This window comes from Coregonus lavaretus (assembly GCF_964263955.1).
Source record: "Coregonus lavaretus genome assembly, chromosome: 10".
NCBI lineage: Eukaryota > Metazoa > Chordata > Actinopteri > Salmoniformes > Salmonidae > Coregonus > Coregonus lavaretus.
The window spans coordinates 14,042,069-14,059,160 of record NC_139997.1 but is presented as its reverse complement, the minus strand read 5'-3'; the positions used below and the strand labels follow the sequence as shown (position 1 = coordinate 14,059,160).

Sequence of the window (17,092 nt, the reverse complement as noted above, 5' to 3'; positions counted from 1 at the left end):
CTGATCCTGACTGTCATAGTCCAATTTCTTTCTTGCCCCGTTTATCAAAAGTGTTGGAAAAACGTAATAATCAACTGACTGGCTTTCTTAGTGTCTATAGCATTCTCTCTGGTATGCAATCTGGTTTCCGCTCAGGTTATGGATGTGTCACTGCAACCTTAAAGGTCCTAAATGATGTCACCACTGCTCTTGACTCTAAGCAATGTTGTGCTGCTATCTTTATTGGACTTGGCCAAAGCTTTCGATACGGTACACCATTCCATTCTTGTGGGTTGGCTAAGGAGTATTGGTGTCTCGGAGGGGTATTTGGCCTGGTTTGCTAACGATCTCAAAGAGTGCAAAGTGTAAAGTCAGAACATCTCTTGTCTCAGCCCCTGCCTTTCACCAAGGGAGTACCCCAAGGCTCGATCCTAGGCCCCACGCTCTTCTCAATTTACATCAACAACATAACTCAGTAGGAGGCTCTCTCATCCACTTATATGCAGATGATACAGTCTTATACTCAGCTGGCCCCTCCCCGGATTTTGTGTTGAACACTCTACAACAAAGGTTATGCGGTTCTGTAGGAAGAATGCCATTCGGCCATCAGATTTGCCGCCAATGCTCCTTATAGGACACATCACTGCACTCTGTACTCCTCTGTAAACTGGCCATCCCTGTATACCCGCCGCAAGACCCATTGGTTGAAGCTTATTTATAAAACCCTCTTAGGCCCACTCCCCCCTATCTGAGATACCTACTGCAACCCTCACCCTCCACATACAGCACCCATTCTGCCAGTCACATTCTGTTAAAGGTCCCCAAAGCATGCACAACCCTGGGTCGCTCCTCTTTTCAGTTCGCTGCAGCTAGCGACTGGAACGAGCTGCAAAAGAACACTAAAACTGGACAATTGTATCTCTAAATTCAAAGACTCAATCATGGACACTTACTGACACTTGTGGCTGGTCTGCGTGATGTGCTTTTGTCTCTACAATATTTTCCTTCATGATGTTGCCTGTGCCTAACAACATTTGTGCCATGTTTGTGTTGCTACTATGATGTGCTGCTGCCATGTTTGTGCTGCTACCATGTGTTGTTGTCATGTTGTGTTGTGTTGCTGCCATGTTGTGTTGCTGCCATGTTGTTGTCTCTCTTTATGTAGTGTTGTCTCTTTTGTCGCGATGTGCGATGTCCTGCATTTTCTTTTTAATCCCAGCGCCCGTCCCCACAGGAGGCCTTTTGCCTCTTGCTAGGCCATCATTGTAAATAAGAATGTTTTCTTAATTGACTTGCCTGGTTAAATAAAGGTTAAATATATGTTTTTATTTTTTATTGTCAAGTATAGGTCAATGACTATTTAAAATGTACTTCATTTGATTGGAGCAATGGTCCATTCCACTATGACTTAACAATTGGTTTGAATATCATGGTTTAAGTGGAGATTGCTTTAGTAACAGTGGTGTGTGTGTACAGACTGAGCGCGCTCTTACCTTGCGGCCGTCGCTTGCGTGGCAGTTGACGTTTAACGGAGTGAGCAGGGCCATGAGCTTCTCTTCATTTCCACTCCTGCAGCGGAAGAAAACAGGGTCCAAAAAAAGAAAAAAGATACCATGCCCTGCGTTAGATATATCCGAACGAGTGAGCGAGAAAGAGGTAGAAAGAGAACGGTAATTGGAGTAGTATCTTTAGATATCTTTTCAGTTTCTTTAACTAAAAAAGGAAAACAACAAAAGAAGAGGCAAGGAAAGTGGAAAGCTTTGCCCAAGGGAGTGTTCCAAAATGGACAGAACAGAGACCTAAAGAGCTTCATGTCTGCAGTCTAACCCAGGCCAGTAACTCTGACTACACTGGTCAAGAAAGATTGTTAGATAACAGACAACAGTGAAAAACACTGATGCAGTGTAAATTCTTTCCTTATCCCAAAATAGATATTTCTTCTTAACCAAACGCTATGCATGGCTGTAGAGAGATTCAGAAACTAGGCCTCCGGATATCCAAGTCAGCATCTCCACTCTACCTGCTGTGGAGGTTTTTCCTGTGTTATTCTACTCTTCCATCCCTGAACACAACAGGACCTTACACACACTAAACAGCCAGTCCTAAAGTCTGATGCAGCGTGATGGTCCATGGTGGTCAGGAGCCATGTGGAGCTTCAGCATCTCCTGCCAGGGTCACTGAAGCCAAGGTCCATCCTCTCCGCTCCCAGTTCTCAGTGTGGCCATACGGCACTTCCCAGAGCCCGGGTAAAATACAGTCCTGAATATGGACGGACAACAGAGCAAACTCCAGTAAGGCCCTACTTCTGTGCCATGTCAGGGAACTTCTCCTCCTCATTCTCCTCTGTCCTCATGTCTCTTCACCCTTTGGGTGGTACCAGCAGCACTGCCGCCTGTTCTGTTCTGGATCAGAGCTGCCGTGCCAGCCAGTCTTAATGTTGGCATGCTCTGGGAGTTTATTTATTAGGGATGTCCGCTGCCTCCTGGGGATGGTGCCCAGTGCCCAGGCATGGTGATGGGAGGCCCAGTCAGGATGTGCTACCATGGCAGCGAAGCCGGCCAGTCACTGCATTACCCAGATGACATTGCTAAAGGCCGTCAGAGAAAGGAAGAAAATGGTTTTTCTTCTCTTTCTCCTCTCTCGCTCGCCCTGTATCAAGCTTTTGCTAAAGTCCCTTTCCGCGAAGATGCATTCATAGCCAGTGGCTTTGCTTTCTTCTGCACGTCTCTTCTCTTTCTCCGCTTCTCTTCTCCTTCCGACGGTAAAGAACTGGCCTTAAGTAAAAACAAGAGATCCTTCATTTAGATGCACAATAGCATCCCTAGGTTTAGCATAGAGCTGCTAGGGAGAGGCGAGTGTGTGTGTGTTTCCTTCCCTCTATGATAACTGACATCTCAGAAGAGCCTTATTCCTTACTGTAGAATAATCAATACCAGGCCTTGTCTTCATTAGAAGTGCTGAAAGCCCTGGCTGGAAGGAGCTCCATACAGTACAGTACATAGGCTTGTTATGGACAAAGTGTGTGGTACATTACATTATCCTCCATGGCAACCCCTCTGATCATGGTTTCAACCGGCCAACAGCGCTCCCAGATAATGAAGTCAGAGTCTTTATAGTTGCCTCCATTTATTCCCCCAGAGCGCATTCTGATTGAGTCATCAAACACCGATTTCATGTAGTCTAGTAGGGTCTGGTGCCGAAGGGCCAACTCCAGGCCAGAACCAACATAAAGGCAGCCACTTCAGTATAACGAGCTGAATGTGACAGACATGCCTTGCTCCACAGAACATGCTGGGTGGCTCACAGCACTCCTCTGAACTGTAACAGCCTTTTGTTATGCTGGGGCGTCCATTGTGGAAAGGAAACTGTGTCTATGTGGGGTGACCAGAACAGCCATTGTGGGGTAGCCTGTGTGTGTCCTTCATTTGTAGGAACAAAAGACAGAGAGAGATCCCCCTCATGCTTGTAGTGGACATGACAGGAGTTCCCAGTGGGCAGATGGAGTTCCCAGTGGGCAGATGGAGTCAGGGTGCAGGGCAGGCAGCAGAACAGGAGCAGGGAGGACGTTGGGAGGGAGGGAGCACAGAGCAGGAGACCAGGGAATATCTCCGCTGTTCAGATGACAGCAGAGCGATGAGGATGTCTCGTCTTCCTCTTCCTCTCTCTGAGGGCTTCACTCCTCCTTCCTAGGGTGCACCTCTTCAGGGATGTCTGTGTGAACTATGAACCCACTGGCCCATCCGAAATATCTATCCACCACGTTATCGGCAATGTTGTTTCATCAGTCATAACAGCCACGGAGAGAAAAGATAACCCCTCCTCTGAATCAATGCTGCCTCAGGGCCAGAGGGTCTCCCCAGCCCTCTGTCATTAACCCTCTAATTATCCCCTCTGGTTCCACTGTGGGTCTCTGGTCACACACACAATCCACGTGCACATCCCTTCACCATAACAACCCTCGCCGTGCACCAGCCCTCCCAAACCACATGCACAGCCCTTTCACAACACCTGTCTGCTAATGACGGAGGGGAGGAGGAGAAGGGAGTTAGAATAAAGGAGGTAGGGAGAGACTGAGGGAGGATGAGAGGGGAGATTTAAAGCTTGTGCTCACCTAGCTGCCTCCAGGAGTTCGTCCTTCTTGTATTCACCTAAATGGTTGCAGAAATTCATAGTGTCAGAGACGGGCAGGGAGAGAGACGCACAGCAGCAGCACAGAGCCAGAGTCACAGCCGAGAGAGAGGCAGCTACAGCACAGAGAGACGGGGAAAACACACACGCACTGTGTGGGAGAAACAGACACACACACTCACTCAATCACACACACCACACAAACGGTTCAGCAGAGCACCCACACATCAAGACAGACAGCCTGCCTCAATGCTTGCCTATTTATCTCTCTCCTTATGGCTCTCTCTGTGCTCTCTCTCTGTCTGATTTCTGTGCTCTCTCTCTCTGTGTCTGTGTTTTCTGTGCTCCCTCTCTCTGTGTTTTCTGTGCTCCCTCTCTCTGTGTTTACTGTGCTCTCTCTCTCTCTCTGTGTCTGTTTTCTGTGCGCTCGCTCTGCGCTTTCTCTCTGCGCTCTCTCTCTCTCTCTTTGCGCTCTCTCTCTCTCTTTGCGCTCTCTCTCTCTCTCTCTCTCTGCGCTCTCCCTCTCTCTCTCTCTGCGCTCTCTCTCTCTCTGCGCTCTCTCTCTCTCTCTCTGCGCTCTCTCCGTTTTCTGTGCTCTCTCTGTTATAAAAGGTAAAGTAAAAACCCAAACCGGTCCGTGCATCAATACCGGTATATAGTGGTATATAGTAAAATACGGTATACTGCCCAGCCCTAGGGGAGGGGTTTGCCTCTTCATCAACAACAAATGGTGTGCCGACTCGAGAGCAGTGTAAATCTCAACCCATTGTTCAACCGTCTTGGAATACCTGATGGTCAAATGCTGACCCTTCTACCTCCAGAGGGAGGTTCCAGCTGTTATTGTGACTGTTGTATACACTTCACATCAGGACAAGAAAAATAACAAGCTGGCACTTAAACTGTACGAGGCTATAAACAAGCAGGAAAACTTGTAACGGACCGTCTCTCTCTCTCAGCGCCCACCACTTTGGTTGATGTTGCTGTGCAGCCTGTGGACAGCAGCAGCATCATCATCATCAGACAGCTGGTAAATTGAAGCATATTCTTGTTCCAATCCTCCTATTAAACGCCTCACACACACAGCCAACCAACGCCACCCCTTCGCTCTCTCTTTCTCTTCCCTCTTACTCCTCCTGTTTTTCTGTTAGCACAGGAAGAGTGGTTGTCTTGATAACACAAGGGAAATATATCAAATCAAACTTTATTTGTCACATGCTCCGAATACAACAGGTGTAGACCTTACCGTGAAATGCTTACTTACAAGACCTTAACCAACAATGCAGTTCAAGAAAGAGTTAAGAAAATGTTTAACAAATAAACAAAAGTTAAAAAGTATTAAAAGTAACACTAAAATAACAATAACGAGGCTATATACAGGGGGTCAATGTAAATAGTCCGGGTGGCCATTTGATGAATTGTTCAGCAGTCTTATGGCTTGGGGGTAGAAGCTGTTAAGAAGCCTTTTAGACCTAGACTTGGCGCTCCGGTACCGCTTACCGTGCGGTAGCAGAGAGAACAGTCTATGACTAGGGTATCATCCCACCCTCATCCTCCCTTCTCATTCCTCCATCCCCCTGCTCTCAAAGCCCTAACCCCTCCGCTACAGTCACAACAAATTCCATCCCCCACTTTCCTCAATCCCCCTCTCCGACACCCCTTCCTTTCATCCCCATCCCCCACGTTGTGCTTTCTCTGCCAAGATCTGAGGAGACTGAGGAAGGAGCGGGTGAACAGGGAGGAAGAAAGGATAACATGGTGGAAAGAAAAAGGGATGATTATGGGTCCTGAGACAACATGTATGAGACAACATGTATGGCTTTGATACAACAAGACTGTGGGGGGGGGCTAAACAGAGAGTACACAGTGGCAGAACACCTGACCACTGTGACTGACCCAAACTTAAGGAAAGCTTTGACTATGTACAGACTCCGTCAGCATAGCCTTACTATTGAGAAAGGCCGCCGTAGGCAGACCTGGCTCTCAAGAGAAGACAGGCTATGTGCACACCGCCCACAAAATGAGGTGGAAACTGAGCTGCACTTCATAACCTCCTGCCAAATGTATGACCATATTAGAGATTACACAGACCCACAATGAATTCAAAAACAAATCCAATTTTGATAAACTCCCATATCTATCGGGTGAAATACCATAGTGTGCCATCACAGCAGCAAGATTTGTGACCTGTTGCCACAAGAAAAGGGCAACCAGTGAAGAACAAACACCATTGTAAGTACAACCCATATTTATGTTTATTTATTTTCCCTTTTGTACTTGAACTATTTGCACATTGTTATAACACTGTACATAGCCATAATTACATTTTTAAATGTCTCTATTCCTTTAAAACTTTTGTGAGTGTAATGTTTACTGTTAATTTTTTATTGTTTATTTCACTCTTGTTTATCAAAATTATTTCACTTGCTTTGGCAATAAAGCCCTTTGAATTGAATTGAATTGAAAGAAAGTGAGCGAGGGAGAGAGCACAAGACTCAGAAAAACAGTATCTTAAATTGGAGGAGTCCTTTGTTTCCATTCCAACAGCAGGGGATGTGGAGACAGGGAGGGAGGCTGCCTGATGTTAAGATCTGAACACACAGAATACATCCAGGGGTCGGAGGGGGGATCTCCTGGGGCTGGCTGGGGTTAGATGAGTCTATGGCTGGGATAGACTCCCATACAGACAGAGGGGCATTAACTCACAGACACATGAGCAGTAAGATCAAACAACCCCCCTCCTCCCCTGGGATAAAGCAAGGTGAGACACACACACACACACACCACCCTTCTTCACCCTGTGTTGTAAGTGATGATGCCCCTTCACTCAGTAACCCTCCCTGACATTTGATTGGCAGCTGACTGGGACCGAGAGATAGACTGACTGGAATGGCCGGACCCCAGAGGGCAGTTAATGGAGGCCATAAATTACATTGTGTTTCTATCTCAAAGTCCTCTGTTGGGGAGTAGGCTGTGGCTGTGTGTGTGTGTTGGGGGAACGGGTTGCCTCAGTCAATACCAATCACGGAAGTACATCTCATCTGATGCATGCGGTGCTCCCATCCATCTTTGCCAGGGCAGAGCAGTGGTTGCCTGCCTTTGCTGTGAGACAGACTGACTGCACTCAGACTCAGAGGAGATCATTCTAACAGATATGACATTATTGACAGGACAGAGAGGAACTGACGAAACACAGCAGATGGCAAGGCTTCAGAGACCATTAACTACAGTCTGGCTTTAGATGCTGGCTCTGGCACGCTCTGCATGATGCCATCACAATCACTGTTGCTACACACAACAAAACCAGTGGGAGATATGGGTGCGTCAAGAATTTCTGGCAAAACTATCACAACGCTGTCTAACTATTGCCTTACCTCCATAACTTGCTACATTTGCACACACTGTATATATATTTTCTGTTGTATTTTTTTTTGACTTTATGTTTTTTTACCCGATATGTAACTCTGTTGTTGTTTTTATCGCACTGCTTTGCTTTATCTTGGCCAGGTCGCAGTTGTAAATGAGAACTTGTTCTCAACTGGCTTACCTGGTTAAATAAAGGTGAAATAAAACATAAATAAAAAAAACTAATGGGATGGGAAACTTTACAACAAAAAGCAACCATAGTCTATGGAGTTTGTGCAATTGACTGTGTGTTGTGTGTGTATTCCCTACAACACTGCGGAATACAGGGAGACAGGGGAGGACAGGGTAAAAGCTCAGGACAATGCTCTCATCCACCTCTGCCGGCCTGCATACAAATCTCCCACCACAGAGCAGAGTGGCATGTGGCTCTGTGCCGTGGACGTCCCCCCTCTGACTGCAGCACAGCAAGGTGACTCAGTGCTTCTTTCTCCGTCTTGGCCTAAATCCAATACTTCCAAAGTATACAGCAAATAAGGGCGTTATTGTCACCATAAAAGGTTAAAAAATACATGATTTCTTGGTAGGTAGCGATAGCTAGCGCTAGTCGGCTGTACCGGCGCCAAAACTCTAGTATCTTTTATCCTATAGCTTGTTCTCCATCTTCTTTATAAATAGTGAGCCAACATGCTTTCAGCAGTTTTATTTCCAGGACAGATCAAAACAAATGTTTATTATGGCTCTCTCGTCTCTCTGCAGCAGACAAAGTGAGCAATATGTTTGCAGAGCTGTCATAAAGGCAAAGGGTGGCTATTTGAAGAATCTCAAATATAAAATATATTAGGATTTGTTTAACACTTTTCTGGTTACTACATGATTCCATATGTGTTATTTCATAATTTTGATGTCTTCACTATTACTCTACAATGTAGAAAATAGTAAAAATAAAGAAAAACCCTTGAATGAGTAGGTGTCCAAACTTTTGACTGGTACTGAAGTATCGTGATATCATATTGTGAGGTCCCTGTCAATTCCCAGCCCTAATTGTCACCACAGCTTTAAATGGTTTAAAAAGCATGATAGAGAGTTACATCCATGACAACATAGTAGAGTAGAGAGAGGGGCAAAGAAACATCAGAAGTGGAGTAAATATTGTAATTTCTCATCTGCCTCTGACTTGGGAGAGAACCTCTGTATGACTGAAATACGCAGCGTTGCCCTTGGTAACTAGCCAACACTAAATAATAAAGCGAGTGTGAGAGGCGGGGGGAACGTCACAGTGATAATGTAGACTAATAATAATAATATGCCATTTAGCAGACGCTTTTATCCAAAGCGACTTACAGTCATGCGTGCATAAATTTTTTTTGTGTATGGGTGGTCCCGGGGATCGAACCCGTGCTCTACCAGCTGAGCTACAGAGGACCACAAGATGAAGATGTTCAATCTTAGTGTAATCTGATTTATTCAAAAACGGTGTTTTATAATTCTGACAGGGACAAATCACATAAAAGTAACAAGACAGAGAAATCATATTATAGGCTACAATATGCTGTCTACATCCACAAAGGCTTCAAGTAAAAAATTCACAGAATAACCTTATGGATTATTAGGGCTGCCTCGGTCTTTCTCTCTCTCCAGGGTGCGTTTTCAAAAGACTTAAACGGTGGGTGGAATTTAATTGTTAATTTCCCAATGAAACATGTCACAACAATAAACTCCCAAACAAAACAATTGGATAAATCCCCCTCTCCACTATTTTCCCCCAGAGTCCGGAGCAGAGCAGCCTTTAAAGGGATACTTCGGGATTTTGGCATGAGGCCCTTGATCTACTTCCCCATGCTAGTAGATAGCGCAATGACTGGAAGTCTATGGGTAACGCTAGTTAGCATTTGCTCGCCAAACTACCTCTTAACTTCCTTCATACTGGACACAGACATAAAAATGGTATCCACGAGTTCATCTGACTCTAGAGAAGTAGATAAAGAGTTCATTGCCAAAATCCCAAAGTATCCCTTTAACCTAGCTCATTAGGCCTATCCAAGTCCTGCTTATCTGTCAGAGTCTCCTGCTCCGTGCTGTACTCTGCTTGGCCTACTGCACCATCCTCTCCCAGACTGGCACACAGCAGAGCAGCCATGTGGAAAACTAGGCAATTACAGCTGGATGATAATAGCCACTAAGGCCAACAGATATCCGGTAAGATAAAATCACTCCCTGTGCCATCACAGAGGGGAATAACAGGAGCCTCACTGCCCTCCCCGACCGCTGTGTGTTTCTCATCCGCATACGTGCGTGCCTGCATAGTGCGAACGTGCGCCTGTGTGTCACGGTGGACGACTCCGTATTAGTTCTGCCTGTCATCTTGGCCCAAACGTTAAGAGTGGAGGACAGGAAGGAAGGAATGTTATGAGTGGAGGACAGACGGGGACAAGGAAGGACTGTTTCCTGTGAAGAATATGCCTGTTCTCATGGCAACAGAACATAGACATTGTGCTCTGCCAGAGGAAGACTGAAGAGTGCTAGCTGTATATCTCAGGCCCGGTCCCTTTCATAACAGGGGACCAATCAAAAGGCAGTTGCCACAGTAATCAATGAGCCTGTCCCTGATAAGGAGAAGGTTGATTTTACACAAACACACCTGCACTTTGGTATGCATTGTTTCTCCCTCTTGCACACACTCTCCCTATCAGACTCTCCAAAAAAGGTCCAGTTGCCAGGACCACAAATACAAATTCCACCTAGACACGGTTGCCCTAGAGCACACAAAAAACGATACCTACAGTGAGGGAAAAAAGTATTTGATCCCCTGCTGATTTTGTATGTTTGCCCACTGACAAAGACATGATCAGTCTATAATTTTAATGGTAGGTTTATTTGAACAGTGAGAGTCAGAATAACAACAAAAAAATCCAGACAACTCATGTCAAAAACGTTATGAATTGATTTGCATTTTAATGACGGAAATAAGTATTTGACCCCTCTGCAAAACATGACTTAGTACTTGGTGGCAAAACCCTTGTTGGCAATCACAGAGGTCAGACGTTTCTTGTAGTTGGCCACCAGGTTTGCACACATCTCAGGAGGGATTTTGTCCCACTCCTCTTTGCAGATCTTCTCCAAGTCATTAAGGTTTGGAGGCTGATGTTTGGCAACTCGAACCTTCAGCTCCCTCCACAGATTTTCTATGGGATTAAGGTCTGGAGACTGGCTAGGCCACTCCAGGACCGTAATGTGCTTCTTCTTGAGCAACTCCTTTGTTGCCGTGTGTTTTGGGTCATTGTCATGCTGGAATACCCATCCACGACCCATTTTCAATGCCCTGGCTGAGGGAAGGAGGTTCTCACCCAAGATTTGACGGTACATGATGCGGTGAATTTGTCCTGTCCCCTTAGCAGAAAAACACCCCCAAAGCATAATGTTTCCACCTCCATGTTTGACGGTGAGGATGGTGTTCTTGGGGTCATAGGCAGCATTCCTCCTCCTCCAAACACGGCGAGTTGAGTTGATACCAAAGAGCTCGATTTTGGTCTCATCTGACCACAACACTTTCACCCAGTTCTCCTCTGAATCATTCAGATGTTCATTAGCAAACTTCAGACGGGCCTGTATATGTGCTTTCTTGAGCAGGGGGACCTTGCGGGCGCTGCAGGATTTCAGTCCTTCACGGCGTAGTGTGTTACCAATTGTTTTCTTGGTAACTATGGTCCCAGCTGCCTTGAGATCATTGACAAGATCCTCCCGTGTAGTTCTGGGCTGATACCTCACCGTTCTCATGATCATTGTAACTCCACGAGGTGAGATCTTGCATGGAGCCCCAGGCCGAGGCAGATTGACAGTTATTTAGTGTTTCTTCCATTTGCGAATAATCGCACCAACTGTTGTCACCTTCTCACCAAGCTGCTTGGCGATGGTCTTGTAGCCCATTCCAGCCTTGTGTAGGTCTATAATCTTGTCCCTGAGAGCTCTTTGGTCTTGGCCATGGTGGAGAGTTTGGAATATGATTGATTGATTGCTTCTGTGGACAGGTGTCTTTTATACAGGTAACAAGCTGAGATTAGGAGCACTCCCTTAAAGAGGGTGCTCCTAATCTCAGCTCGTTACCTGTATAAAAGACACCTGGGAGCCAGAAATCTCTCTGATTGAGAGGGGGTCAAATACTTATTTCCCTCATTAAAATGCAAATCAATTTATAAAATTTTTGACATGCGTTTTTCTGGATTTTTTTGTTGTTATTCTGTCTCTCACTGTTCAAATAAACCTACCATTAAAATTATAGACTGATAATTTCTTTGTCAGTGGGCAAACGTACAAAATCAGCAGGGGATCAAATACTTTTTTCCCTTACTGTACCTTGGCCTAAACATCACCACCACAGGTAACTTCCACAAAGCTGTGAACGATCTGAGAGACAAGGCAAGAAGGCCCTTCTACGCCATCAAAGGAACATACAATTTGATATACCAATTAGGATCTGGCTAAAAATACTTGAATCAGTTATAGAACCCATTGCCCTTTATAGTTGTGAGGTCTGGGGACCACTCAACCAATAATTCACAAAATGGGACAAACACCAAATGGAGAATTCTCCTAAAACATCCTCCGTGTACAACTGAAAACAACAAATAATGAATGCAGAGCAGAATTAGGATGATTCCCATTAATTATAAAAATCCAGAAAAGAGCAATTAAATTCTACACCCACCTAAAAGGAAGCGATTCTCAAACCTTACATAACAAAGCCCTCACCTACAGAGAGACGAACCTGGAGAAGAGTCCCCTCAGCCAGATGGTAAAGTGACTCTGTTGACAAACACAAACAGACCCCCAGAACAGCAACACAATTAGACCCAACAAAATCCTGAAAAAACTAAAAGATGATTTCTTTCCAATGTGTCAAGAAATTTACAAAAATACTGAGCAAACTAGAATGCTATTTGGCCCTAAACAACGAATACACAGTAGCAGAATACCTGACCACTGTGACTGACCCAAACTTAAGGAAAGCTTTGACTATGTACAGACTCAGTGAGCACAGACTTGTTATTCAGAGGCCGCCATAGGCAGACCTGGCTCTTAAGAGAAGACGGATTATGGGCCCACAGCCTACAAAATGGTGGAAACCGAGCTGCACTTCCTAACCTCCTGCCAAATATATGACCATATTAGAGATTACACAGATCCACAAAGAATTTGAAAACAAATCCAATATTGATAAACTCCTATATCTATTAGGTAAAATACCAGTGTGCCACCACAGCAGCAAGATTTGTGACCTGTTGCCACAAGAAAATACCAACCAGTGGAGCACAAACACCTTTGTAAATACAACCTATATTTATCTGTTTATTTATTTTCCCTTTCTTACTTCAACTATTTGCACATTGTTACAACACTGTACATGGACAATAATATAACATTTGAAATGTCTATATTCTTTTAAAACTTCAGAAATGTTTACTGTTATTTTCAGATTGTTTATTTCCCTTTAGTTTTTTGTCCATTTCACTTGCTTTGGCAATGTAAACATACACTACACATACACAAAAGTATGTGGACACCCCTTCAAATTAGTGGATTTGGCTATTTCAGTCACACCCGTTGCTGACAGGTGTATAAAATCGAGCACACAGCCATGCGATCTCCATAGACAAACAATGGCCTTACTGAAGAGCTCAGTGACTTTCAACGTGGCACTGTCATAGGACGCTACCTTTCCAACAAGTGAGTTCGTCAAATTTCTGCCCTGCTAGAGCTGCCCCGGTCAACTGTAAGTGCTGTTACTGTGACATGGAAATGTCTAAGAGCAACAACGGCTCAGCTGCGAGGTGGTATGCCACACAAGCTCACAGAACGGGACCGCCGAGTGCTGAAGCGCGTAAAAATCATCTGTCCTTGGTTGGAACACTCACTACCAATTTCCAAACTGCCTCTGGAAGCAACGGCAGCACAATAACTGTTCTTTGGGAGCTTCATGAAATGGGTTTCCATGGCCGAGCAGCTGCACACAAGCCTAAGATCACCATGCGCAATGCCAAGCGTCGGCTGGAATGGTGTAAAGCTCGCCGCCATTGGACTCCGGAGCAGTGGAAACACATTCTCTGGAGTGATGAATCACGCTTCACCATCTGGCAGTCCGACGGACAAATCTGGGTTTGGCAGATGCCAGGAGAACGCTACCTGCCCGAATGCATAGTGGCAACTGTAAAGTTTGGTGGAGGAGGAATAAATGGTCTGGGGCTGTTTTTTCATGGTTCGGGGTAGGCCCTTTAGTTCCAGTGAAGGGAAATCTTAACACTACAGCATACAATTAAATTCTAGATGGTTCTATGCTTCCAAGTTTGTGGCAACAGTTTGGGGAAGGCCCTTTCCTGTTTCAGCATGACAATGCCCACGTGCACAAAGCAAGGTCCATACAGAAATTGTTTGTCGAGATCGGTGTGGAATAACTTGACAGGCCTGCACAGAGCCCTGACCTCAACCCCATCAAACGCCTTTGGGATTAATTGGTACGCTGACTGCGAGCCAGGCCTAATCGCCCAACATCAGTGCCTGACCTCACTAATGCTCTTGTGGCTGAATGAAAGCAAGTCCCTGCAGCAATGTTCCAACAACTAGCGGAAAGCCTTCCCAGAAGAGTGGAGGCTGTTATAGCAGCAAAGAGGAGACCAACTCCATATTAATGCCCATGATTTTGGAATGAGATGTTCGACAAGCAGGTGTCCATATACTTTTGATCATGTAGCGTAAATAGGCAATAAACAAGGACAAAGTCTCACTTCAGTAGACTTTCGTTTCAAGTAAATTAGACCAACTTTTATTCCTGTTCGCAGCGCTTCTAAAAATGAATATTTCCCTCAGATCTTCACATGCGCACAGCACCCAGCCAGGCAGTGTTGCAGCGACAGGTGGAATAGGCTATATAGGATTCATAGTTCTTTCACTTTGTGCGATTAATTTACCAGATATGAAACAAAACTGCAGTAATACTTTGAAACAGCTACTGCAGCATTTATTTTACTATAAATGTGATCACACTTGACTATTTTTATTCACAATGCTCGCACTGTCAAGCCCTGACCACCCGCCAACGAGGCTAGTGAAATAGACATCTTACCCGCCAATGCCAAAATCTACCTGCAATTTTAGGCCCTGCAGGGGACTCTAATTAGATGTTACATTCCATGTTTTCTTATCTCATGTATTTAGCCAGCTAGCTAACATATTCATGTTTCACTTATTCCTCTCTAATTTAAGATACCATTGCACAAACAATATGCTTATCTAGGCCTACACCAGCACTGGTACCAGGCTGTATTAGCTAGCTAGGTTTGCGCTGACTCTTAGTACATTTAGCAAGCTAGCTAGCCAGTTAACTACCGATTAGCATTAGTGGCTAACCATGTTTATTTTTGTCACAACTGGCTAAGAAAAGACAAACTAGCAGACAGTAGTTTGCAGAAAATAAGATACACAAACTAATAGTGTAATTGTAGAACGCTTGTGGAAAGCAGCATCGTTTTCACCAACATCTTGTTGCATCTACCTGACCATGCTGACTGCAGAGTGAACGGGAAGAAAGTGCTTGTGACTCCGTGGTAGAGCAGCTGCTCTCTCCTTGAGTGACAGGGGGCAGGGATTGGTGTGGGAAGCGGCATGCCGCAGGAGGAGGGAGAACAACGACTCAAGTAGCAAACAGAGTAAACGATAAGTTATGTATCACATTTAACAAACCAAACATTTAAATACTGTTATAGAAGGTAAAGTAAAAACCCAAACCGGTCCGTGCATCAATACCGGTATATAGTGGTATATAGTAAAATACGGTATACTGCCCAGCCCTAGGGGCGGGGTTTGCCTCTTCATCAACAACAAATGGTGTGCCGACTCGAGAGCAGTGTAAATCTCAACCCATTGTTCAACCGTCTTGGAATACCTGATGGTCAAATGCTGACCCTTCCACCGCCCAAGGGAATTTTCAGCTGTTATTGTGACTGTTGTATACATTCCACCTCAGGACAAGAAAAATAACAAGCTGGCAATAAACGAACTGTACAAGGCTATAAACAAGCAGGAAAACTTGCACCCGGAGGCTGCTTTCCTTGTTTCCGGCAATTTTTATTCTCTCTCTCTCGCTCTCTCTCAGCTTCTGTTCCAACCCCGTAAGAGGTTTATCCTCCTCACAGAACGGCCTCCAGAAAGAGTGTTAGTGACTCACCGAGACAGAAAAGGGCCTGACTGAAAGAGACTACCTGAATGTGGCTGATAAAAGTGTTGTATTGTAGAACACGTTCTAATGCTCCAGCCCTTTGTCTGCTTTAGCAATTGATTCCTGGGGATGAATAAACCAACGGCGATTCTAAAGATGGATTTTATGAAAAACCTGTAGTGACAAGTGTAGTGTGGTTTCATCATAACCGAAACCTATTGAGAGGGCTTTTCATTCTCTCCTGTCCTTTCTCAATCCCCTGCTGTGTGTGCTGGTCAAGGATATATCATTACCCGAGTCACTTTATTGCTGCCTGGCTGGGTTGGAGGCTGCTGAAAGCACTCCCCACAGGGGGGCACTGTGACTCCTGAGACCCAATGCACAGCGTGAGCGCACGCACACCCTTTCATAGATAAGCATTTTTTTCTAGTCCCACAAAAAAATTATACAAATTGCCTATGCAAAGCCCTCACTCTGGCACTCATAAACTTATTCCAGTGTCAGCCTGCAAGCTGAAAATCTTCGCTAGTGTGCATGTTTAGGCTACCTGCCCCTCCCCCCTCCGAAGCATAGGCTACTGTACTGACGTTACAATCATGATTCCGAAGATAGAGATTATAAATTAGAAGAATGGATGACGTTTTTCAATGCTAGTGAAGGATACTACAGGCCTAGTTATCACGTTTCACGTTGGATGCATTAACTACAAAAAGGTACGTGTTTTTAATTCTGGTGCCGCTCTGCACACAAAAGCTTGTTAGCTAGCTAGCTATAGTTTGTTAGCTAGCTAGCTCAAAATACATTAAAAGTTCCTCCATAGAAGCTGCTCCTCCTAGTTATAATTCTGCAAACCTAACTCAGATAATGCATGTCATAACAATATGCTTCAAGCCTCCTCCTCAGCCCTCTCGCTCTCCCCAACCCGGAAAATGTCAGTCGCATCTTGCGTCATAGGCTACACTTGTCCGTCCATCACGCATGTAAACAACTAGCTTACCTGCTCTATCCGCACAGATTGGTGAAGTAATTTAATAAGCTAAATGTTTTAAAAAAAACTTGATTTCACAGGTTAAAAAAGGAACAGGAAGGAACTATATAAACCAGTACCTTTTTTTTGGTTTGAACCGGTTCAGAACTTTATTCTGTTGGTCAGAACACTGGAACTGAATGAAAAAAATGGTGGTTCTGTTCAGAACAAAACTATTGGAAAATAATTTTGGTTCCAAACCCTGGGCTAAACACACACACACACACACACACACATTCAGATTGTAGAAATAAATATAGGCTACACACACGCCACTGATTGTTTACCTTGACAAGAGACCCTACAACCTTAAACACACTGACATCTTGGATTTCTTTTCCCTTTGCAATTACTCTGTGTGCTACTTGACATTACCCCTTAGGGAAAAT

At 44.8% G+C, this 17,092-nt stretch overlaps 1 protein-coding gene across 1 annotated transcript in view; it reads right to left on the bottom strand.

Annotated features, from left to right (window-relative positions):
* LOC311136498 (poly [ADP-ribose] polymerase tankyrase-1-like) overlaps nt 1-17,092 on the bottom strand; it is a 117,701-nt gene that overhangs the window by 56,141 nt on the left and 44,468 nt on the right. The window contains exons 4-5 of the mRNA XM_084170645.1: nt 4,091-4,127; nt 1,473-1,548 (exon numbers count right to left, since the gene is read on the bottom strand). Of these exons, the coding sequence (XP_084026771.1) occupies nt 1,473-1,548; nt 4,091-4,127 (113 nt within the window). The remainder of the gene's footprint in view (nt 1-1,472; nt 1,549-4,090; nt 4,128-17,092) is intronic.